Source organism: Salvelinus namaycush, chromosome 13 (genome assembly GCF_016432855.1).
Source record: "Salvelinus namaycush isolate Seneca chromosome 13, SaNama_1.0, whole genome shotgun sequence".
NCBI classification, from domain to species: domain Eukaryota; kingdom Metazoa; phylum Chordata; class Actinopteri; order Salmoniformes; family Salmonidae; genus Salvelinus; species Salvelinus namaycush.
In genome coordinates this window covers 46,018,873-46,044,535 of record NC_052319.1, presented here as the reverse complement: position 1 = coordinate 46,044,535, position 25,663 = coordinate 46,018,873, and the positions used below count along the sequence as shown (strand labels likewise).

The 25,663-nt window shown below is 41.8% G+C and overlaps 2 protein-coding genes across 4 annotated transcripts in view; both read right to left on the bottom strand.

Moving 5' to 3' along the window:
• Positions 1 to 5,317: 5,317 nt before the first annotated feature.
• LOC120058571 (high affinity cGMP-specific 3',5'-cyclic phosphodiesterase 9A-like) lies at positions 5,318 to 17,636 on the bottom strand. Of its 3 annotated transcripts, none has more exons than XM_039007358.1 (5): positions 16,701 to 17,636; positions 8,448 to 8,518; positions 7,815 to 7,925; positions 7,257 to 7,300; positions 5,318 to 6,129 (listed from the first exon to the last, which is right to left on the bottom strand). In XM_039007358.1, exons 1-5 carry the CDS (start codon positions 16,761 to 16,763, stop codon positions 5,852 to 5,854), a joined length of 567 nt encoding a protein of 188 aa, XP_038863286.1. In that variant the 5' UTR covers positions 16,764 to 17,636; the 3' UTR covers positions 5,318 to 5,851. The 3 variants fall into 3 exon arrangements, with proteins under 3 accessions (XP_038863286.1, XP_038863288.1, XP_038863287.1); XM_039007360.1 differs by having other exon boundaries at positions 7,815 to 7,892; positions 16,701 to 17,630; XM_039007359.1 differs by having other exon boundaries at positions 7,815 to 7,941; positions 16,701 to 16,730.
• A 490-nt stretch (positions 17,637 to 18,126) lies between these two features.
• LOC120058567 (glucose-6-phosphate exchanger SLC37A1-like) overlaps positions 18,127 to 25,663 on the bottom strand; it is a 32,850-nt gene continuing 25,313 nt past the window's right edge. The window contains exons 19-20 of the mRNA XM_039007354.1: positions 25,343 to 25,419; positions 18,127 to 19,330 (exon numbers count right to left, since the gene is read on the bottom strand). Coding sequence (XP_038863282.1) covers positions 19,315 to 19,330; positions 25,343 to 25,419 — 93 coding nt within the window. The 3' untranslated portion in view covers positions 18,127 to 19,314. The remainder of the gene's footprint in view (positions 19,331 to 25,342; positions 25,420 to 25,663) is intronic.

The window sequence follows — 25,663 nt, the reverse complement described above, 5'->3', positions numbered from 1 at the left end:
TATTGATTGGCCCTTCTCTCACACTCAAACACACCTTATGTAAACCAGTGGCAACGAGAGAATGAAAGCGACACAACAGATGGCAAAAGAAGAGAGAGTAATTGTTTTTTTCTGTCTCACTACTGAATACAGTAGTGGTGTTTGGTGATGGTGCCAGCTGAATACAGTAGTGGTGTTTGGTGATGGTGCCAGCTGAATACAGTAGTGGTGTTTGGAGATGGTGCCAGCTGAATACAGTAGTGGTGTTTGGAGATGGTGCCAGCTGAAAACAGTAGTGGTGTTTGGTGATGGTGCCAGCTGAATACAGTAGTGGTGTTTGGTGATGGTGCCAGCTGAATACAGTAGTGGTGTTTGGTGATGGTGCCAGCTGAATACAGTAGTGGTGTTTGGTGATGGTGCCAGCTGAATACAGTAGTGGTGTTTGGTGATGGTGCCAGCTGAATACAGTAGTGGTGTTTGGTGATGGTGCCAGCTAAATACAGTAGTGGTGTTTGGAGATGGTGCCAGCTGAATACAGTAGTGGTGTTTGGAGATGGTGCCAGCTGAATACAGTAGTGGTGTTTGGTGATGGTGCCAGCTGAATACAGTAGTGGTGTTTGGAGATGGTGCCAGCTGAATACAGTAGTGGTGTTTGGAGATGGTGCCAGCTGAAAACAGTAGTGGTGTTTGGAGATGGTGCCAGCTGAAAACAGTAGTGGTGTTTGGAGATGGTGCCAGCTAAATACAGTAGTGGTGTTTGGTGATGGTGCCAGCTGAATACAGTAGTGGTGTTTGGTGATGGTGCCAGCTAAATACAGTAGTGGTGTTTGGTGATGGTGCCAGCTGAATACAGTAGTGGTGTTTGGTGATGGTGCCAGCTAAATACAGTAGTGGTGTTTGGTGATGGTGCCAGCTGAATACAGTAGTGGTGTTTGGAGATGGTGCCAGCTGAAAACAGTAGTGGTGTTTGGAGATGGTGCCAGCTGAATACAGTAGTGGTGTTTGGTGATGGTGCCAGCTAAATACAGTAGTGGTGTTTATCTTAACAAGACACTTATAATTCCCCTCCCTACGCACAGAAAATAACTAAATGACAAAAACACAGCCCTGCTATTGTTGTAGAGCAAAGTGGTGGCCAAAGTTCACCTGAGAGGCCAATAAAGGTGCAGGTATGTGAACTAGTAAAACCACCGGTTGGCCGGGTCCAATTGCACACCGTGTCACATTAACGCTATCCCGTTGTACACTATATCACATTATTGCTATCCCATTGTACACCGTGTCACATTAAACGCTAGAACACTGTTTCACCAGGGGTCAGAGGTTAGGACCATACTAAGCCTCGCCTCTACGACAGACACAGATAGTGTGTGTCAGCATCACTACTCAGAAGGTTACAACGCTGTAATAAAACAAACCATTTGAGTGATGTGGAATTGAAACAGGTGATTGCAGTAAAGATTGGGAACAAAGACAAAACCTGTTGTTTATGGACTTTTTTCCCCCCAGATGTTGAGCTGGTCTGTCTGTGTGCTCTTGTGTTTGAGTGATGAGGACAATATGTTGTTGTAACCAAGCAAGACAGTTAATGAAATATTGTGTGTGTGTGTGTGTGTGTTTGTCTAAGTGTGTCTATTGCCTAAACATGTTATTGATTATGCTCCTTTATGTGCTGTTTGCACGTCAGGTATGTGGGTTAGTGTGTGTGTGTGTTACTTTCATAAATAGAATTTGTCAAACATCTATTTTTCAGTGGCAATTGACGAGACGATAAATAGACCCAGATAAACAGATTTTTCATTTCGGCTGACTAGATTTTGTCTGTGACAAGATGTTTAACTAGTAAGTGGACTGGACAAGATGTTTTGGAGAGATTGAGAGCATTTCAGTGTTATTTGTTTGGTCCAATCAAAAGCATGCATGGCATTTACAGAATTGTAAGGCTTTCTCACTGCAATGTTGCAATGCTGTAATTGGTGGAAAATAAATACCATGCCCAGGTTACAAATCACTGATGCAAATAAGGCACGCCATGGCTACTCTCCTGGTGGTACAAGCACCCGGTAGAAAAAGGAGCCGCTTTACTTATCGTGTCGATTCAAACAAGACCGAATGCAATGACTCATAGGGGCGCTATGTTGAAGACACCGTGCCTCCATCTTGGCTCTCCCCCACCATTGTGTTGAAGTCACCGTGCCTTCATCTTGGCCCTCCCCCACCATTGTGCTAAAGCTACCGTACCTCCATCTTGGCCCTCCCCCACCATTGTGTTGAAGTCACCGTGCCGCCATCTTGGCCCTCCCCCACCATTGTGTTGAAGTCACCGTGCCTCCATCTTGGCCCTCCCCCACCATTGTGTTGAAGTCACCGTGCCTCCATCTTGGCCCTCCCCCACCATTGTGTTAAAGCCACCGTGCCTCCATCTTGGCCCTCCCCCACCATTGTGTTGAAGACACCGTGCCTCCATCTTGGCCCTCCCCCACCATTGTGCTAAAGCCACCGTGCCTCCATCTTGGCCCTTTCCCACCATTGTGCTAAAGCCACCGTGCCTCCATCTAGGCCCTCCCCCACCATTGTGCTAAAGCCACTGTGCCTCCATCTAGGCCCTCCCCCACCATTGTGCTAAAGCCACTGTGCCTCCATCTTGGCCCTCCCCCACCATTGTGCTAAAGCCACCGTGCCTCCATCTTGGCCCTCCCCCACCATTGTGCTAAAGCCACCGTGCCTCCATCTTGGCCCTCCCCCACCATTGTGCTAAAGCCACTGTGCCTCCATCTAGGCCCTCCCCCACCATTGTGCTAAAGCCACTGTGCCTCCATCTAGGCCCTCCCCCACCATTGTGCTAAAGCCACCGTGCCTCCATCTTGGCTCTCCCCCACCATTGTAAAAAATATTTTGGAAGCTATAGAAATGCATTATTTAATCTTTATTTTAACAGTGAAGACTTATTGAGACTTAGGTCTCTTTTCCAAATGCGCCCTGTATAATACAACATACACCGAACAAAAATATAAAACGCAACATGTAACAATTTCAAAGATTTTACTGAGTTACAGTTCATATAAGGAAATCAGTCATTTGAAATAAATAAATTAGGCACTAATCTATGGATTTCACATGAATGGGAATACAGAAATTAATCTGTTGGTCACAGATACCTTAAAAAAAAGGTAGGGGGCGTGGATCACAAAACCAGTCAGTATCTGGTGTGAGGCACGGCCTCATGCAGCGTGACACATCTCCTTCACATAGAGTTGATCAGGTTGTTAATTGTGGCCTGTGGAACGTTGTCCCAATCCTCTTCAATGGCTGTGCGAAGTTGCTGGATATTGGCGTGAACTGAAACACGCTGTCGCACAAGTTGATCCAGAGCATCCCAAACATGCTCAATGGGTGACATGTCTGGTGAGTATGCAGGCCATGGAAGAACTGTGACATTTTTAGCTTCCAAGAATTGTGTAAAATGGTCTGAGAATAACATTGGTAGGGCAATTCAAAAATAGACAATGTATTGAGCCTCTAGCCTACTGCACAAACCTCATTGCGACAGTACTGTTTTTAATAGGTTCATGATTGTTATTCTGAGCGGTAGATCTCGACCTGCATTTTGACCCAGAAAGTGATCTCGGCTCAGAAAAGGTTGGTGACCACTTCCTTAATATATACTTTTAAATTATATTATGCGAGTTAAAACATAAAAATAAGAAATGAAAAAATAATATGTAAAAACATTTTCCTCAAAGTATAATGTTTTTGAGATTATTATTGTTACTGTCCCCACGACAAAAAATATAAATAAAATAAAAATACATACATGTAATTTTGTCTTCGAAACATTGAACTGAAATACTGAGGAATGCCAATATGGCCGACCGGTGGCTACAAAGCCTCTCAATGACCAATAAATAGCATCAGCAATACAGGGTTTATATACAGTGCCTTCAGAAAGTCTTCAGACCCCTTGACTTTTTCCACATTTTGTTACGTTACAGCCTTATTCTAAAATTGTTTTATTTTATCAATTTCCTCAACAATATACATACAATGCCCCATAATGACAAAGCGAAAACAAGTTTAGACATTTATGCAAATGTATAATAAAAAATAAACTTTGCTATGAGACTGGAAATTGAGCTCAGGTGCAACCTGTTTCCATTGATCATCCTTGAGATGTTTCTACAACTTGATTGGAGTCCACTTATGGTAAATTCAATTGATTGGACATTATTTGGAAAGGCACACACCTGTCTATATACAGGTCCCACAGTTGACAGTGCATGTCAGAGCAAAAACCAAGCCATGAGGTCGAAGGAATTGTCCGTAGAGCTCTGAGACAGGATTGTGTCGAGGCACAGATCTGAGGAAGGGTACCAAAAAATGTCTGCAGCATTGAAGGTCCCCAAGAACACAGTGGCCTCCATCATTCTTAAATGGAAGAAGTTTGGAACCACCAACACTCTTCCTAGAGATGGCCGCCCGGCCAAACTGAGCAATCGCGGGAGAATGGCCTTGGTCAGGGAGTTGCCCAAGACCCTGATGGTCACTGACAGAGCTCCAGAGTTCCTCTGTGAAGATGGGAGAACCTTCCAGAAGGACAACCATCTCTGCAGCACTCCACCAAATCAGGCCTTTATGGTAGAGTGACCAGATGGAAGGCACTCCTCAGTAAAAGGCACATGACAGCCCGCTTGGAGTTTGCCAAAAGGCACCCAAAGACTCTCGGACCATGATAAGCAAGATTCTCTGGTCTGATGAAACCAAGATTGAACTCTTTGGCCTGAATGCCAAGTGTCACGTCTAGATGACACCATCCCTACGGTGAAGCATGGTGGTGGCAGCATCATGCTGTGGGGATGTTTTTCAGCGGCAGGGACTGGGAGACTAGTCAGGATTGAGGCAAAGATGAACGCAGCAAGTACAGAGAGATCCTTGATGAAAACCTGCTCCAGAGTGCTCAGGACCTCAGACTGGGGTGAGGGTTCACCTTCCAACAGGACAACGACCCAAAGCACACAACCAAGAGAGCGCAGGAGTGGCTTTGGGACAAGTCTCTGAATGTCCTTGAGTGGCCCAGCCAGAGCCCGGACTTGAACCCGATCGAACATCTCTGAAGAGACCTGAAAATAGCTGTGCAGTGATGCTCCCCATCCAACCTAACAGAGCTTGAGAGGGTCTGCAGAGAAGAATGGGAGAAACTCCCCAAATACAGGTGTGCCAAGCTTTGTAGCATCATACCCAAGAAGACACAATGCTGTAATCACTGCCAAAAGGTGCTTCAACAAGTACTGAGTAAAGGGTCTGAATACTTGTGTAAATGTGGTATTTCAGTTTTTTTTTGATAAATTATGGGGTATTGTGTGTAGATTGATGAGGGGAAAAAACAATGCAATACATTTTAGAATAAGGCTGTAACGTAACAAAATGTGGAAAAAGGGGTCTAAGTCACTGTACATCATTGGGAAAAATACTACCAACATGGAGAGACATCTGAAAGCTCATTATGTCAATATATATATATATATCATCGACTCCACCACGCCACACAGAGAGGTAGACGCTGTTGCATTCACGTTTAGAGCATAATACGCTCAGGTAATAACAGATAGATAATGCTAGCTAGTTAATTTGCTACAACCTGTCAGACCACTACTACTGACAGACCTTTGATTACAATACAGCTACAGTATGTCAAGGGACAGGGCTCCAGACTGCAACCATATAGTGGCATTTTGCGACCCATTGACTTGGCTGTGCGAGTTACATTTCTATTTATTGGTCGTATCAGTGTGAGCTGAACATTCATTACACGGCCACCACACTCAAAAGTTTCAAAACATCACTTTTTTTTGTGGTGGCTAAAATCATGATTTGGTCAAACAGTAAAGTGAATTATGCTCATGATTCCTGTAATGAAAGTGTCTGCCAAGTCCCTGGGCCTGTTCCACTGGGGCCTGTTCCACTGGGGCCTGTTCCACTGGGGCCTGTTCCACTGGGGCCTGTTCCACTGGGGCCTGTTCCACTGGGGCCTGTTCCACTGGGGCCTGTTCCACTGGGGCCTGTTCCACTGGGGCCTGTTCCACTGGGGCCTGTTCCACTGGGGCCTGTTCCACTGGGGCCTGCTGCTGTGATGAGCGAGCCTCTTGATGTGCACTCCGGGAGACAGAAAAGGGCTTCTGATTGTACTATATATCATTTCAAAATCTATTTGCGGGAAATACATACAGTATATATCTTTGGAAACAACTACTGTTGTTCGCTTTCTGTGGGTATAATTATCATTTGTTGGGTATAATTATAATTTGTTATCTCTTACTATTGAGCTCAATAGCAACTAGTTTAAATGTACTTTTAGATGAATACATAGCAGTAGGTATTATATTTAGTGTTAGCGATCTAACTCATTTGTTTTGAGTTTTCACTTCCTAATGTGGTGAATTAGCCCCAAAGTAAATTAGCCTATGATATTAGTGCACATCAAGATGTAGGCAAATGAATCTCTATTGAACAAAATGCAGAAAATTCAGGATCCTTCCTTTAACAGTAACAATAATAAGGGTTCTACATGGAACCAAAAAAGCTTCTAACTGGAACCAAAAAGGGTTCTTCAAAGGGTTCTCCTGTGGGGACAGCCGAGGAACCCTTTTAGGTTCTATATAGCACCTTCTATTTTAAGAGTGTAGGACAAGGCGATGTGTGTCTGTGCTCATGGAAGTCGGGGATTTATGTTTAATATAGGTTAATGAGGCAATACAAATGTGATGTGACTAAAATAAAGGGCATTTAGTTGACTAAAATGGCCCACTGCCTTCATAATTTTACAATAACTAGACTAAATCGTTATTCAAATGATAAAATTATATTTTAGTCAAAATAACTAAGACTAAATAATGGCAAAATGAACACGTGTGTGTGTGTGTGTGTGTGGTGTGTGTGTGTGTATGCTCCCAGCAGTATACTGAGAGCATACACACACCTGCTCGCAGCTGTATAAGGCACTGCATCTCAGTGCTAGAGGCGTCACTACAGACACCCTGGTTCGAATCCAGGCTGTATCACAACTGGCTGTGATTGGGAGTCCCATAGAGCGGCGCACAATTGGCCCAGCGTCGTCTGGATTTGGCCGGGGTAGGCCGTCATTGTAAATAAGAATTTGTTCTTAACTGACTTGCCTAGTTAAATAAAGAAAAAAGATATGCTAATTTGGTATGTGCTTGTCAGCCATGTGTGTTTATTTGCGTAGCCAGCGTGTGAAAACCCCCTGGCCCACTAGGACTCACCAGCTAGCTGTCCACCAGTCAGGGGCACCACGCTGTACGGTGACCTTTAACACACACAAACACACACAAGTTTAGACAGGAAGTGGTGCAGCACTCAAATACTGTACGTCCCTCCTTTCCTTCTAATTAGACGTGCTGTCAATGTCCTCTCCTCTTCCTCCCACTGTCTTACTCAGCGTCTGAAGTGTGAGGACACGTTGGTGGATGTGTGTGTGTGTGTGTGTGTGTGTGTGTGTGTGTGTGTGTGTGTGTGTGTGTGTGTGTGTGTGTGTGTGTGTGTGTGTGTGTGTGTGTGTGTGTGTGTGTGAGAGAGAGAGTGAGCAGTATCTGGCTCACTGTTTCACCCTGACCTTGGATCTGATAGTGTTTTTTACTAACCCTGGGCAATAGGGCACAATCTGGGATATGTCCTTCTGTTCAATGGACATTTCAATGATATAACCATTAACCCTTGAAGAACATAATTTATTATGCTTGTGAGCTTAGGCTGCTGAAATTACAGATTGTACCTTCACGGACCAAATGTTCTGCTGTAAATGTGAATGCGGCAGCGCCTACCTCTCGGTGTTGTGTGGCATGGTGGGGTCGATGGACACCATGGCTCCTGTGGAGTCCAGCAGAGACAAGGTGGTGTTCCTGTCCAAAACAGACAAAGCAGGGACACTCTCTCTGAGGATGTGTCCCACTAAAGTTCAATGAAGAGGGTGTAGGTGTTTTTGGCACATTCCAAATATCAAATCAAAGAAACCAAGCGAGAGATTGGTCAAGACTACTGGGACCTATGACCTTGTATCTTTTCATTATGGTTATGTCCTCATCTAATAGAAGTGATTGTCAAAACAACATTAGAAACTGGGTGGTTTGAGCCCTGAATGCTGATTGGCTGACAGCCGTGTTATAGCATTTTTACTGATCCAATTACGTTGGTAACCAGTTTATAACATCATTAAGGCACCTTGGGGGTTTGTGGTATATGGCCAATATACCACGGCTAAGGGCTGTATCCAGGTACTCCGCGTTGCGTCGTGCATAAGAACAGCCTTTAGCCGTGGTATATTGGCCATATACCACAAACCCCCGAGGTGCCTTATTGCTTTAGTAGAAAACCAGTCAAGCGTACATGAAAACTAAAAGGATCAAGACAATGACTTAAGACTAAAGAGAGGAAAAGAGGGCTGAGCAAAGCATTACCTTGGGATACCCAGAGCGGTGCAAAATAACTCTCTGATATCGTACCGGCTGCAGAATCTGCTGAAGACCACCTATGGGAACAGTAGCATGCAACATAGTGATAATCTAAAATATATAATGATGTCAAAATGTAAAACAGAGTCCACACTTAGTACATCATGTTTGGCATGTGAGGCAAAACATTCATGTTCATATAACAACCATCATGTGTGTGGATATAAGGGAGAAAGCATTTCTAGAATATATTGAAAATGTTGACACATACAGTATTATGTAAATAGATGTTGGAGATGCTGATACTGTTACTAGATGTGGAATACTTTCCTAATGATCAGGGTGGTACAGCAAACCAGTGTATTTAGTCCGCTTGTTCTACAACAGTCCGCAGAGTAGTGTGTGAGAGAAAATGGACAAAACCCACCACCGGTACCCCCTGTATATAGCCTCGTTATTTGTTACTTTATTGTGTTACTTTTTATTACATTTTTTAAACTTTAGTTTATTTAGTAAATATTTTCTTACCTCTATTTCCTTCAAACCGCATTGTTGGTTAAGGGCTCGTAAGCATTTCACGGTCAGGGTAGACGGGTTGAATTCAGGGGATGTGACAAATACAATTTGATTTGAAAAGGACTCTGCCTGGTGTCTATTGGCAGGTCTCCCATTCTGGGCTTTTCTTTTAATGACAAATATGCAGATTCCCCCGATCCCGCCCTCACCCTTCTCCTTGTATTGCCTTCCAAACAAGGTTGAGTGCCGTCAGCAACAGTGACAAGTCAGTCATTTCTAGTGTCAACCCCAGCCCCAAGCTTCACTAACCAGCTTCACTAACCAGCTTCACCAAGACAGATGACTTTGACCCAGATTTTTTTTTTAATGCGTTGCTTGTTTATATCAATTGTAAAGACATTGTCAACTTTGCATTTTTTTGTCAAATTTGTTCTGCAGTTATCGGAGGTCGTGGATAAACCATGTGATTCTATGTTTAACGGGGATCTTCTGTGTATAAAGTGACGCGGGAGGGTAAAAAAAAAAAGCATACAACGACACACTTACTGTAGCTGTTCTATGAGTCAAGCATTAGATCAAGAGCGTTTTCAAGTGCCACGTTAAAGGGCAATTCCGCCACTTTAAAATCTCATAATTGTTATCTCCGGAACGAAACCAGTGTCTACATTATGTGAAAACAGTGCATTTCTATGATATGAGGTTATAAAGATAAGGTCCTAGAAAATGCTTCTCTGTGACATAACAGGGTAGAATTAAAAGAAGAAAAAACGTTTTTTCAAAACGTACAGTTATGAATGTAACTATTGTTCTCTGAAGAAGGGAATGAGGTATACCATACTATGGGGAGTCAACGACCAATCATATTCACCTGAAGAAACAAATCACGCCCAAATGGATGCCGAGCCCGCCCTCGGAAGCATAGCCTTCCTGTCTATAATACCGGGGCTTACAGTCATTTCCTCCATTCAGTACCGCTCTTCATCAAGCCCAAACACCCTGACGGCACGGGGCCAAAATATGCTATACCCAGTGGGGATTTGGAGTGTAAATCTTGGTGGGGCAAAGCCACTCCACAACAAAACACTAAACGATACATGAATAACGGTGACAAATGGTGCCCACAAACTGTTAGGGCCTACATAACGCTGTCCCAAAAGCAGAGTCCCAACACCTTACCACTGCTACACCTGGCGATCAGCGGCGACCTTGTCTGCCAGCGTAACAGTTAATTCAGCCTAATTTACTGCCTTTAAAAAAACCATAGCTGATATGGCTGACTTGCTTAAACAAATGTGGTTTCTACTGACAATTGAGATGTACAAGCTATGGCATAAGGGGACGACGAGCGGATAACAGGCAATCCATAATTTAGATTACGACATTAATAAGCGAGCTACATGGACGTTGTCAATATAACTATTTGTTCAGTACTTTTGAAATGTACAGCGACAGAATTCAGAACATGGGCCGTTCTTACAGTATTCTCCCTGTACACCAAGTCAGAACCGTAGGATAAATAAAGGGAGCATATAAGAAGACAATGAAAGCTCTTACAACATTCGGTGATTACATTTCTCTAAAACAGGCTATAGGCTATATGTGCACCACGAAGTCAAAACAGGGACCAAATTATTAGGGGGAGGCACATGGGCTACTAACAGCTTGCTGTGCTCACTTGAAAAGGAAGGTGGCACGGCGGTCCTTCGTAGGCAAATTTTGTCATCAAAGTCTGGAATTCTCTGGATTTATGGTGCTTTCAAGACAACTGGGAACACGGAAAAAAACAAGGTCGAATCATGATGACGTCAGTGATCTTCAGGTCAGAGCTCTGGAAGAGGCCCGAATTCTCGACTTGCAATTCTGAGTTGGATGACCGTTCAAAACGTATTTTTCCCAGTCAGAACTCATTTTTTCCTGAGTTACAGTTGTCTTAAACTCACAGAAGTCAGATTTCCCAGTTCTGAGTTTACAGTTGTTTTGAGCACTGCAGAAGTTATGCTGGATTGACAGCATTGGCAATGTGGAATGTTTATCCTTTTAAGCTTGGAAAAGAGACCCTTAAACCCAGACTTGGAACCACAAGCCCGCTCCACTGAATAGCAGGCTAGTGATTGCTTTGCAAATGCTTGCAGTTAGCCACTAATTCCTTCCAAACCTCTCGTTGTTGAATTAGCGATTTCCAACTTGTCGTGTAATGTTTATGTCCAATGAACACCAATACGTTTTATCTACAATTTCTCTTCATTATTTCTCTTCATATGACAAGGATTAAAAAGCATTTGCCAATAGATTGTCGACTTGATTCGTGATGATGACTGCTAGATTGCTAGCTAAGATTTTGAAAGTATGATGTTGACAGTCCAATCAAAGCTACTGTAGAGATAACGTGATTTGACGTGATTTTATCTGTGGCCAATGACCTTGAGCATTCTTGCATGGGAACTTCTAACGTAACTCTATGGCAGCACCCAAGGGGCTTGAATTTTCGAGCTCTACCCTTAGACTTGGCGGTGATGTAGTGTCCCCATGAATGACAGAATACTGAGCCAATCACGGCGCAACTAGAGAACATTACCCAATCACGGCGCAACTGAAAACATTACCAACCCCTACACTGTGTATTTTCCGCTGGCTTCCCCACCACCACAGAAAGCACTGAGCTAGGCTGAAACACCTGCATTTTGGAGCGGCCTTACTCAAGAAAGCAAAAAAGAGACCAAGTTTGTATGCCACTTTATTACATTGTTTGCAAATTGATGTGTGACACGTATTAATGTCAAAATAACATGCTAAAAAGGTGGGGCTCAAAACAGGTGGGGCTCTGAATGAAGGGTCGCCACTGGTTAAACCTCATTCTCTCCTTCAGGGAACAGTAGTTATATTCATAACTGTACGTTCTTTTCAGTCGGTCACTCTGTAAAACATACAATCACACCCCAAGCCGGCTCAGAGGGTACCAAACTAGGAGCCCACAGCAACCCAAGCACACACAGGTTCCAGAGGCTCCAAATAGGGGTGACAGAAGCCTCCTTTTCCGCTAATACTTACCCGAGAAGCCTGAACTGTCAAAGCCTCATGAGACCTAAACTGTCAGAGACCCATATAGGGAACCAAAACCTGCTGCAACTTGGCCATGCGGACTGACACGCTGCCACTGCAGCTCAAGTCCATAGACCCCACGGTTCCAAGAACAGTACTCACCTTGCAAGCCTGAAATGTCAGAAACCGCAAGTCCAAAACAACAGAACACCTGTCGGCATATGCACGCTACATATCATCGACCAGAGTCGATGAACCATGGCAGCCCAAGGCTCAAACCCACAGGGTCTATCCGGTAACCCGGATAAATGTGCAACCCTTGTCCTTTGCTGTCATGTGCCAGGGAGATAGCCTCAACAATCCAATGAGAAAGATGCTCCTTAGAAAGTGCCCTGCCCCGAGATGGATTAAGGAAACAGACAAAAAGCTGGTTACAAACAGACAAAATTGCATAGTGGAGAAGGTACGGTGCTCTTTCAGAACATCAGCTGTCTAGGGTGAAGGAGAAGCGGGGGGGGGGGGGGGAGCTGCTGCAGGTGGGGCTGAGATGTTGGCCGGGGTAGGGGTAGCCAGGTGGAAAGCATGGCCAGCCGTAGAAAAATGCTTATTGAAATGATCGATTATCGTAGATTTATCGGTGGAGACAGTGTTTCCTATCCTCAGTGCAGTGGGCAGCTGGGAGGAGGTGCTCTTATTCTCCATGGACTTCAGTGTCCCAAAACTTTTTGGAATTAGTGCTACAGGAAGCAATTTCTGTTTGAAAAAGCTAGCCTTATGAAAGGAGAGAGAGAGACAAAGGAAATGAGAGAGAGAGACAAAGGAAAGGAGAGAGAGAGACAAAGGAAAGGAGAGAGAGAGACAAAGGAAAGGAGGGAGGGAGGGAGGGAGGGAGGGAGGGAGGGAGGGAGGGAGGGAGGGAGGGAGGGAGGGAGGGAGGGAGGGAGGGAGGGAGGGAGGGAGGGAGGGAGGGAGGGAAAGAAAGGAGAGAGATAAAGGAAAGGAGAGAGAGAATGTGGGTGTGAGAGATTGATACCAGTAACAATATGAGAAAATGAAGTGTCACAGACACAAGAGGAAGAGAGAGGGGGAGAAAATTACATCAGGAGAGAGAAAGAGAACGACAGCAGGAGAGAGAAAGAATAACAGTGGGAGAGAGAAAGAGAGAGAGAGAATGACAGCGGTAGAGAGAGAGAGAGAGAGAGAATGACAGCGGTAGAGAGTAAGAGACAAGGTGCCATATTTTTTCCCAAGCAACAACTGACCAATGACAAACGAACAAACAGATCAACATCAGAAATAGAGCACAACAGCTCAAACAGAAATAAATGGATCTCTCTCTATGAGCTCACAGATGTGGATTCACAGACTACTAGCCTACACACCACAGCATATCCTATAACAACTGGCCAAACAAGCTCACAGAGAAACATCAAAAAGAGAACTATAGAAAAACTGTAGAAAAAGTGACACGAACTGCAATAAATGCAAAGAGCCATCGGAGCATCATAAAAGGTCTTTATATGGCTTCTTTATGGTCCTGGTCTTCAGTCTCCTCTACTCCACTGGGTGTAGGCCTACGTGTAAACAGACCTCTGGACGGGGTCTAGACCCACTATACCAGCTGTGTTTGTGGGGGGTAGTTGACATGGAGTACAACAGATACAGACTGGGTGAGATTAGGGAGTTCGTGGCCACATTATCAAAATTGTCTTTGTGCCAAATCCTAATATTAGATGCATGTATGTCACTTGAGGTGTCATATAGCAAGTATTCCACGTGATTTAATCAAAGGTTTTAGATGTATCTCCAGTTAAGATTTGCTGAGGTTTTGCTCGAGTAAGAAACCTGAACAATCGATCTCTAGAATCCAGCATGGCGGGTATAATAAAGAGATGTAAACTACATACATGTTTTAAAACGACAGAACATGGTAGTGGCAGTCTACATAGACAGTTCCAGAACTTTCAGAACTATCCCAAAACTGTCCCAAAACTGTTCCAGAACTGTCCCAAAACTGTCCCAAAGCTGTTCCAGAACTATCCCAGAACTATCCCAGAACTGTCCCAGAACTGTTCCAGAGCTATCCCAGAACTATACAATGGTCCAGCAAAGTAGAGCCAGTAAAAAGCTGGTTCTCTCATGCTAATCCTCAAAGGAGTTATTCTTCAACCTGTACTCCCTCCCTCTAAGCAACCGCAAAAACTATTAGCTCTAAGACTGTTATTTTGCCCACTTAAATTATTGATAGGCTATCATGCTTTTACCAAAATGTTACGCTACATCTACAAGTATTTTGCCATTCCACGCAGGTTCATAAAAATAGTGCAATGTTTCAAAACTTGATTTGCTGAAGAAGCAAATGTTACACACACACACAGAGACAGAGAGAGAGCGAGCGAGAGAGAGAGAGCGAGCGAGCGAGAGCGAGAGAAAAAATGTTTACAGTGCATGTTTTGTTTATTATCCATTTCACTTGCTTGGCAATGTATACATATGTTTCCCATGCCAATAAAGCCCTTAAATTGAATTGAAATTGAGAGAGTGAAAGGGCGTTTTCACACAGTTTTGAGCGATAGTACGAATCACCATTTGCCTCATGCAGCGCGACATCTCCTCTGCATAGAGTTGATCAGGCTGTTGATTGTGGCCTGTGGAATGTTGTCCCACTCTTCTTCAATGGCTGTGCAAAGTAGCTGGATATTGGTGGGAACTGGAACACGCTGTCGTACACGTCGATCCAGAGCATCCTAAACATGCTCAATGGATGATATGTCTGATGAGTATGCAGGCCATGGAAGAACTGGGACATTTACAGCTTCCAGGAATTGTGTACAGATCCTTGTTACATGGGGCTGCATCATGTTTCACATTATGCTGAAACATGATGCGAGGGCGGTGGATGAATGGCACGACAATGGGCCTCAGGATCTCGTCACGGCATCTCTGTGCATTCAAATTGTCATCGACAAAATGCAATAGTGTTCGTTGTCCGTAGCTTATGCCTGCCCATACCATAACCCCACTGCCACCATGGGGCTCTCTGTTCACAAAGTTGACATCAGCAAACCGCTCGCCCACACAACGCCATACAGGCTGTGTGCCATCTTCATGGTACAGTTGAAACTGAGATTCATCTGTGAAGAGCACACTTCTCCAGCGCTCCAGTTGCCATCGAAGGTGAATATTTGCCCACTGAAGTCAGTTACAACACTGAACTGCAGTCAGGTCAAGACCCTGGTGAGGATGACAAGCACGCATATGATCTTAACTGAGACGGTTTCTGACAGTTTGTGAAGAAATATTTCCGTTGTGCAAACCCACAGATTCATCAGCCGTCTGGGTGGCTGGTCTCAGATGATGCCGCAGGTGAAGAAGCCAGATGTGGAGGTCCTGGGCTGGCGTGGTTACACGTGGTTTACGGTTGTGAGCCGGTTCAACATACTGCCAAATTCTCTAAAATGACGTTGGAGGGGGCTTATGGTAGAGAAATTAACATTAAATTCTCTGGCAACAGCTCTGGTGGACATTCTTGCAGTCAGCATGTCAATTGCACGCTCCCTCAAAACTTGAGACATCTGTGGCATTGTATTGTGTGAAAAACTGCACATTTTAGAGTGACCTTTTATTGTCCCCAGCACAAGATGCACCTGTGTAATGATCATGCTGATTAATCAGCTTCTTGATATGCCACACATGTCAAGTGGATGGTTTATCTTGGCAAAGGAGAAATACTCACTAACAGTGATGTAAGCAAATTTGTGCACAACATTTTAGAGAAATAACCTTTTTGTGCGTATGGAAAATGTCTGATATTTTATTTCAGAACATGAAACATGGGATCAACACTTTACATGCTGCGTTTATATTTTTGTTCAGTATAAAATTCCAAAACAAAACCGCATGCTAATGCAAGTCATTTGTTTATTGGACAAATATGCTCACGTTAAATCCATTTATGATTATCATGAAGTATCACTTGTGTGTCCCCATCTATTACTTCGCTTTGGTCGTTCAACAACATGATGCACTCGTCATAATTTGACATCTCTGAAACATGATGTGATTTGCAGCTCATACATGAGCGCATCCGATGCAGATTAGGGGAGAGCTATATCAGGGATAGGCTACTGAATATAGACTATTCACGTCGCATTTAGAGCGGCTATTGCGCTGTTTCCTCCCGCATGTTGTTGGAAGACCAAATCGAAAGTTTAAATGAAGTGATGCTTCATGATAGTCATACATTGATTTAACGTGAGCATAGGCCTATTTGTCCAATAAACAAATGACTTGCATGGACACGTGGTTTTGTTTTGCAATTTTTGTTCGTTTGACATTTGGCAATGTGAAACCAACCAGACCTAATGACAAAAATACAATGTAACACAGTCAAACTCGGACTACAGCTCAGAACTATGAGAACTCACCATAAGAAGCAAGAGATGACTGTGAATGTGTCCAATGTACAGGATTTTCTGAAAATTCTGTTTTTCAATATGCATCAACATGTGAGAATACTTTCATTGAATTGTTATTATTAATAGTATGATAATTGAGGTTATCCTATATAAAGCAAAACTATCATTGCACCTTTCTTCCTAATTTCTCATGCAATATTGGACCTCTTGCAAGGTACATGGAAGGGTGTAGTAGTTGATGATGAAACAGGCTGACACGATATAAAACGGTTGATTGACAGTTTACCTTCTGAATTCTGCCATCGACGTCCAGGTAGATTACTCGGTTCACCGACGAAGCTGATCCCATCTCTCTTTCCTCCCCTCTAGCGTCTCTCGCCGTTGCCTAGGTCGAGGATTCGGAATGCGGGCTATAGGCTACCGCTCCGTCGGTGGTCGAGTTGGACACCCCCCCCCCCCAGAGCCGTCGGTGCGTCTTTGAATGGGGAAATTAAATTAGCGTTTCAACATCATCTCTCTATATCTCTCTCCGTCACTTACCTAGCTATCTCTCATCTCATAAACTCACTTTCTTCCCCCCCTCCCGTCCGTCTCAGCCTCCCTCAATAATCGCACATACCCTGGAGAGCAGGAATTATAGTTTCCCACTGAGCAAAAACTGCTTCAATCAACGTTGTTAACCTGTCATTTAAACCAAAAAATGCCATGTGATGACGTTGAATCAATGTGGAAAACTGTTTGGAATAAGCAAAGTCATCAATTTAAGAGAATTTCGTCTTTTTTTTCACTTTTAACCTAAATCCAATGACAGGGTGAAATGTTTGATTGATTTCACGTTGAATTCACGTTAGTTGACAACTCAACCACATGTAGGCCTAAATCAAAATTAAACGTTGAACTGGCATGCCCAGTGCGTTTTTTCGCTCTCATCGCCATAGTTACTGGGTCTCCTCAAGGAAGCAGGCGCAGCTGGGAAAGGTTTGCCTGCAGGTCGCCCACACAACCCCCAGAACGCAGTCGATCTGTCTGTCCGCTACGTTCATTCAACTTTTAAAAACACAGGCTAAATTCTATCCTGAGTATAGCTATTAAAATCGTCTATCTATATAAACTGTAGGATATGAGCTAACGAGAGATAACCAAAGCCAAGAGCAAGCACCGTGAAAAGGGACGTTTCAAATTGAATTGAGTTTCTTGCGTGGGCGCCCGCCTGTGAGCTTCACTCGGTAACATATCCAGTTTTGCAGACTCGAGTCAGCTCAGTTGTTTTGTGATGCATGTCAGATGAGTCATCGACGATCAAAACAATATACTAATTATACCTTCAATAAACACTAATTGAATTTAGCCATATAATCCTGAATAATTACCTTCTGGTTTATTTAGGCACAACATGAGCAGCTAACCACCAGTTATAATGACTGATTTGTTAAGGACTGTTAATGTTTATTACAGGACCATTTCAGAAAATAATAAACCATGTGATTTGTCCTGCAGTATGAGAGAGAATGAGTCAGTTCAGTGGAGGACTAGTTGTCGAAAGTGTAGTTTTTTGTTTTTATCTGCCACCTCCAGCTGAGACAGATACTTCAGACCACTCTCCACCCTGACTGGAGCACATTTAGCCTGGTTGACAAAACAACTCAACATTATGCTTCGAAACCAAGATTGAGATATTTTGCTTTGGGTATAGAGGCTTCCAGAGAATTTGGTAACGCAGACATGCCATCTTTTTATTTGATTTATATACCAAGAGGTCATTACAAATCTACAATTGTCACCAAGACCATGTAGCTATAGTAATCAAGTAAGACTCACATATACGTAACTGAACAAAGCAACTGCCCGACAAAACAACAAAAGGCACACAGTATTTCAAGTACTACCACTGAAGCACTTAGATGAACGTTTTATCTTCCACCAAGATGTGCTCCATCTCCACATAAATAAAATGGACATGATGTTGGATGGGGTCTATTCCATTTCAATTCTGTTTAATACAGGAAATGAATTGGAATTGACCACAGCCTCTGCATCATGTGCCATCATGAAAGTTAAGAATATAGATTTTTTTTTTTTAAAGATGATTATCACCTACATTTCTTCACTCATTTGGCATTTTGTGCTTTTTACACTCTAAAGGACTTGAGTTAGCAGGCATTAGTCAAAAGGAACACATTCAAAATGTTCACATTCTAGAGGCAGAATAAATTAACTCACTTTATATGAGCATTTAAGGTTTGGGATGATGGCATTTGATATATTCTACATCTACATAAAATAACATCACTATCGTTTTCAACATTGCACTGCCTAAAGAAAGCTTATTGAGAAATGATTGATCCCCTCATCAGTTAGAGTTGGTATATAGAATTTCATACTCTATCACAAATGTTACATTCATAGGATTGAAGTCACCAAACATAATAAACATCATTTGGTGATCATATAAAAATACAACATATCAGTACCTGCATATACTTCATTTACAGAGAAAATACACCACAGAACAGAATAATATAATGCCAACTTTAAAAAAAATTATAATCATAATTTCATATAAATTATAATGCATTTCCACACAATCTTTGGTTCCATAAGGCAGACCTGACAGTAAAATATATATATATTTTTAAGGCCCAGTGTGCTGTAGAACAAGTAAAACAAACGTTCTAGTGGTACGTGCTCAGAGGAACTTTGGATGGCTTGGTTGGTTGCTTATTATCTTGTTACCGAATCTTCAATCGGCTTGAATTCAGTTCTAAGGAGGTGCTGCTTCTTCACACTAGCTCAGTTCAGTTACTGGACGGAGGTACAGGTTAGTGGTATAAGATGCAGCGTGTGTGTCTGTGCTGAGGGACAGTCTGTTCACTCCTCTGTCTGGAGTTAGTGCAAAGTGCTTAGTGCTCCTTCATTCTACAAGAGAAAAACAGAAGTTGATCAGTGACTATGATTTATTTATTTGCATGAGGTAAAAAAAACATGAGATGCTCGTTAAGGACCTTCTCACTTTCAAATGTTTATAGAACAAAAGCAAAAAAAGTATCCTTATATAAGAAACAAATAGATTTACAGAAAGAAAAAATGGAAACATGATGAACCAGGTAAAAAAATAAAGAGAAAGGAGGTTCAAGTTAAATGAATAATAATAAATGACAGATAACCTTCTGCCTAAGTAATAAGGCACGAGGGGGTGTGGTATATGGCCAATAATAATTGAGTGACAGATAGGCAGAAGGTTATTTAATAATAAGGCACGAGGGAGTGTGGTATATTGCCAATATACCACGGTTAAGGGCTGTTCTTATACGCGACGCAACGCGGAGTACCTGGATACAGCCCTTAGCCGTGGTATATTGGCCATATATCACAAACTCAGAGGTGCCTTATTGCTATTATAAACTGGTTACCAACGTAATTAGGACAGTAAAAATAAATGATTTGTCATACCCGTGGTATATGGTCTGATATACCACAGCTGTCATCCAATCAGCTTTCAAGCTCGAACCACCCAGTTAATAATGGGATTTATACAAAGGGTGGGTCTAATCCTGAATGATGATTGGTTAAAACTGCATTCCAGCCCAGTGTCTATTCCACAAGTTACCACCAGCTAAATCTATGATGCTGAAATGGCTATTTACTCTGTTCCATCTCACTGTGCAATCCACTGTCTCATCAGCCCAGCCAGGCAATTAATAAACTTGATCTCCACTATAAAAAGCATCTAGACATTATCTCCCATTTCTTTTAGACTAGCAATTGGTTCACAATAGTGGAGATTTGAATAAACCTTGCTTTCTCTCTGACATTTGCAACATTGTTTCAATATTGAAATTCGATCTCCAGCTGTCCCACAGTAATGAACGTGTAGGGATCGGGAGTCGGGACAAGACAGACAGGCAGGCAGCTTTTCTCAGCCAGTCCAAATCACAAATCAGCATAATTTGTATGGATATATGGCAGAAGGTTATTGGGATGAGTCATTGTATGGAATGTCTAGTAGATATTCGTTAATTTTGTATTTGAAGGAGTTGCAGTGTGGTTCCAATAACTTATATATATACACTAGATGACTAACAGCGGGTGCTGTTTTGAAGCCACCGTTCCTCCATCTTGGCACTCCCCCACCATTGTAAAAACATCTTTTACATACACCATAACGCACACTTTTAAATTATATTATGTGAGCTAAACATAAATATAAAAAACTGAAAAAAATCTATTAAAAAAATATTTCTTAAAAGTATAATTTTTTTGAGATTACTAGTGTTATTGACCCCACTACAGCAACAAAAAAATACTTAAATCCATGTAATTTTGTCCTTGAAACATTTAATTGAAATACTGTACAATGCCATGCATTCACATGGAAGACTGCTCCTACTGTGGAGCGCCAATATGGCCGACTGGTGGCTTCAAATGGCCAATACTAAGCACCAACAATCCAGGGTTTATATACATCATTGGATGGTCTGGGAGACTGTTCCAAAAAAAACAGATGTGATGGAAGATTGACCTAATCTTGTACGGAAAAAATGGATGTGGAGATCGCTGGCAGTTCTTGTAGAATAATGATGAACCTGAATATTGAATTTGAATAGTGTTTGGAAAGAAACAGGGAGTAGATTCATTTTGATTTGGAATACAAAAACAGACACACTTGAAGTTGCTTGACATAAATATTGACGATTTAAAAGGCGAGGAACTGGCACGACTATCTGAGTGAGTTGCTATCCTCACAAAAAGTTTTTGGAGAAGGAAGACGTTATTGAGATTGTTTTTATAAGTAGTGGCCCAGACTATATTGCAATCTGAGATAAAATAACAGATTAAGGTGTATTAGGCTACAAATAAAAACAAATATTTTCTTAGGATGAGATGTTGAACTCGTCCCATGACACCGATAGCTTTTGCAATTTTATCGGAGAGAATTTAAATACGATTTTTTTCCCTCAATAAGGATACCTAGGAATTTGGTGGATTGAACGTGGCATAGTAGATCATTTGATATGGATTTCCTCATGGAATTTGTTAAAACCTTTTCTAATAAAAAGCATGTAAGATTCTGGCAATTAAGCAGTTTTTCTACTTAGCCAGATGAACTCGTGGATAACACCTTTTTATGCATACGCTAACGTACCTGTAGCGTACCTTATAGTTTTGTGATTTTTATTCATTTTTATTTCTATTTGAAATTCAGTTTAGTTTCAGTTAGTTTTCCGACTTGATTTACCTGTTCCATTTCAGTTTGATAAAAGCATTTATTATTTAGTCTTTATATGATTTAGTTTCAGTTTTAGTGTTAGGGACAGAGAGTAGCCTTATGCCATGTATGTGTTGTAGACCTATAGCAGGGGTACTCCAGTACTTTTAGAGATGGTTTGGTCACACACATTTCCTAGGTGGCAAAGTTCCAGATGGATATTGTCATTTATCGGCATAGTAACAAACCCCCGACCCATGCGACCCCAAGCTGTTCACACCCGTCTTGTTTGTTAATGCTAATACTAATTTAAACCAATTGTCCATGTCTTATGTGTGATCATATGATACTAGGAGTTGAATCCTGACCCGAATTCCAAAAACTAAATAAATGTAATAAAAAAATGCCCGTCTCACCTCGTCTTTATCCTGAAATTCTTTGTGGGTGCTGTTCAGATGAACTTTAACATTGGTTGGGTGTTTCCCCTTTTTTGTATTAAAAAACAACAACATTTATTTAACTAGGCAAGTCAGTTAAGAACAAATTCTTATTTTCAATGACGGCCTAAGAACAGTGGGTTAACTGCCTTGTTTTGTCCCTCGCCGCCATCTTTTGTCCTTTCCTGCAATGTACTCAAAATAATCCCATACGGTACTTTGCCTTTTGCGATCGGCCACTGCTGGTGTTGGGTTTGCTGCCGTCATTGTTCACAGCTATGGTCCGCGACCTCCCTCAGATTTTGTCCCTGTTAGCTACTGTTAGCGAGTGACAGTGATGCACAAGCCAGGCCTATTTGAAAGATTGCCATCTACTGTCAGCATTTACCCGCCAGATTCAAAAGCTCACAAACCCCATTAGGAAAAAAAGGTTGAAAACCCGATTTGATTTTAGAAGAAGAAAAAAAAAATACAATTAAACATGTTTTTTTAGTTTAGTTTGTTTCACAGTGAAATATAATAGTATTTATAGTTTCAGTATTTATTTTAGTAGGCAAGTCAGTTAAGAACAAATTCTTATTTTCAGTGACGGCCTAGGAACAGTGGGTTAACTGCCTTGTTCAGGGACAGAACGACAGATTTGTACCTTGTCAGCTCGGGGATTTGAACTTGCAACCTTTCGGTTACTAGTCCAACGCTTTAACCACTAGGCTACGCTGCCGCCCTGTTTCAGTATAGTTTTAGTTTTTCAAAAGTTAATTATTTTATTTCAGTTTACTAAATATTTCTCCAATTTTAGTTTCAGTTTTCGTTTACTATAATAACCTTGAAGCTTCCAATCATCGTACTATCGCTAATTAGCATTGACTCGCGAAACCACCTCTAACTTCCGTCATAATACACACAGACATGAAAATGGTATCCACGAGTTCATCTGACTGACTTATCAGTTTTTCTGTGACATACAGGGGGTTCCGAAATTATTAACACCTTGATAAAGATGAGCAAAAATGACTGTATAAAATAATTAAAATATTGAGCTATATTGTATGGTCAAAACATTTTGATAATTATATTATTTTATAGTAATACAGTGGGAAGAAAAAGCATGTGAACCCTTTAGAATTACCTGGATTTCTGCATAAATTGGTCCTATAATTTCATCTGATCTTCATCTAAGTCACAACAATAGACAAACACAGTCTGCTTAAACTAATAACACACAAACAATTATATTTTTTCATGTCTTTATTTAACACACACACTGTGTAAAGATTCACAGTGCAGGTTGGACAAAGTATGTGAACCCTTGGATTTAATAACAGGTTGACCCTCCATTGGCAGCAATAACCTCAAACCAACGTTTTCTGTAGTTGCGGATCAGACCTGTACAACGGTCAGGAGGAATTTTGGACCGTTCCTCTTTACAAAACTGTTTCAGTTCCACAATATTCTTGGGATGTCTGGTGTGAACCACTCTCGAGGTCATTCCACAGCATCTCAATCGGGTTGAGGTCAGGACTGACTGGGCCACTCCAGAAGGTATATTTCCTTCTGTTTAAGCCATTTTGTTGTTGATTTACTTCTGTCTAATGGGTTGTTGTCCTGTTGCATCACCTAACTTCTGTTGAGCTTCAATTGGAGGACAGATAGCCTTACATTCTCCTGCAAAATGTCTTGATAAACTTGGGAATTCATTTTTCTGTCGATGATCGCAAGCTGTCCAGGCCCAGAGGCAGCAAAGCAGCCCCAAACCATGATTCTCCCTCCACCATACTTTACAGTTGGGATGAGGTTTTGATGTTGGTGTGCTGTGCCTTTTTTCCTCCACACGGTGTTGTGTTTTCCTTCCAAACAACAACACAACTTTAGTTTCATCTGTCCACAGAATATTTTGCCAGTAGCGCTGTGGAACATCCAGGTGCTTTTTTGCAAACGTGAGACGTGCAGTAATGTTTTATTTGGACAGCAGTGGCTTCTTCCATGGTGTTCTCCCATGAACACCATTGTTGTTTAGTGTTTTACGTATTGTAGACTCGTCAACAGAGATGTTAGCATCTTCCAGAGATTTCTGTAAGTCTTTAGCTGACACTCTAGGATTCTTCTTAACCTCATTGAGCATTCTGCGCTGTGCTCTTGCAGTCATTTTTGCAGGACTGCCACTCCTAGGGAGAGTAGCAACAGTGCTGAACTTTCTCTATTTATAGACAATTTCTCTTACCGTGGACTGATGAACATCAAGGCTTTTAGAGATACTTTTGTAACCCTTTCCAGCTTTATTCAAGTCAACAAATCTTAAATCGTAGGTCTTCTGAGATGTCTTTTGTTCGAGGCATGGTTCACATCAGGCAATGCTTTTTGTGAATAGCAAACTCAAATTTTGTAAATGTTTTTTTATAGGGCAAGGCAGCTCTAACCAACATCTCCAATCTCATCTCATTGATTGGACTCCAGGTTAGCTGACTCCAATTAGCTTTTGGAGAAGTCATTAGCCTAGGGGTTCACATACTTTTTTCAACCTACACTGTGAATGTTTAAATGATGTATTCAATATAGACCAGAAAAATACAATAATTTGTGTTTATTAGTTTAAGCACACTGTGTTTGTCTATTGTTGTGACTTAGTCAAATTTTAAGAAACATTTATGCAGAAATCCAGGTAATTCCAAAGGGTTCACATACTTGCCACTGTACAATTGCTCAAAGAAAGAGATTCTGTTTAACAAGTAATACATTTGTCTTCTCTCAAAAAGTTAAACGTCAAAATTGACACCTCTAAAGAGTCTTATAAATAAAGTAGTCAGAAGTGTAGTATTTGGTCCGGTATTCCTAGGGCGCAATGACTACATCAAGCTTGTGACTACAAACTTGTTGGATGCATTTGCAATTAGTTTTAGTTGTGTTTCAGATTATTTTGTGCCCAATAGAAATTAAATGGTAAATAATGTAGTGTGTCATTTTGGAGTTAACTTTTATTATAAATAACAATATAATACATTTCTTAACACTTCTACTATAATGTGGATGCTACCATGATTACAGATAATCCTGAATGAATCGTGAATAATGATGATTGAGAAAGTTACAGAGGGTCAAAGATCATACCCCCAAGACATGGTAACATCTCACTTTGACCAATAACAGAGGAGGTTAGCATGTCTTGGTGGTATGATCGTAGAACATCAACATAGAACATGATCAGTGGCCTCAATCATGATTATCAAGCCTGGACACCACCCTAGTACAATAAGTAGAATACACACCAAACAGAGAGAAGTCACTTACTCTACTGTTGTGCTGCCAGAACGAGGTTTAACTACGTTAGAAGAGGTCAGCTCCTTAGTCACCAGCCGCAGCAACAGCTACAGAAAAAGCACATCCACACACATTAAAACCTCATTCTATGAAATCCACACACATTAAAACCTCATTCTATGAAATCCACACACATTAAAACCTCATTCTATGAAATCCACACACGTTAAAACCTCATTCTATGAAATCCACACACATTAGAACCGCATTCTATGAAATCCACACACATTAAAACCTCATTCCATGAAATCCACACACATTAAAACCTCATTCCATGAAATCCACACACAT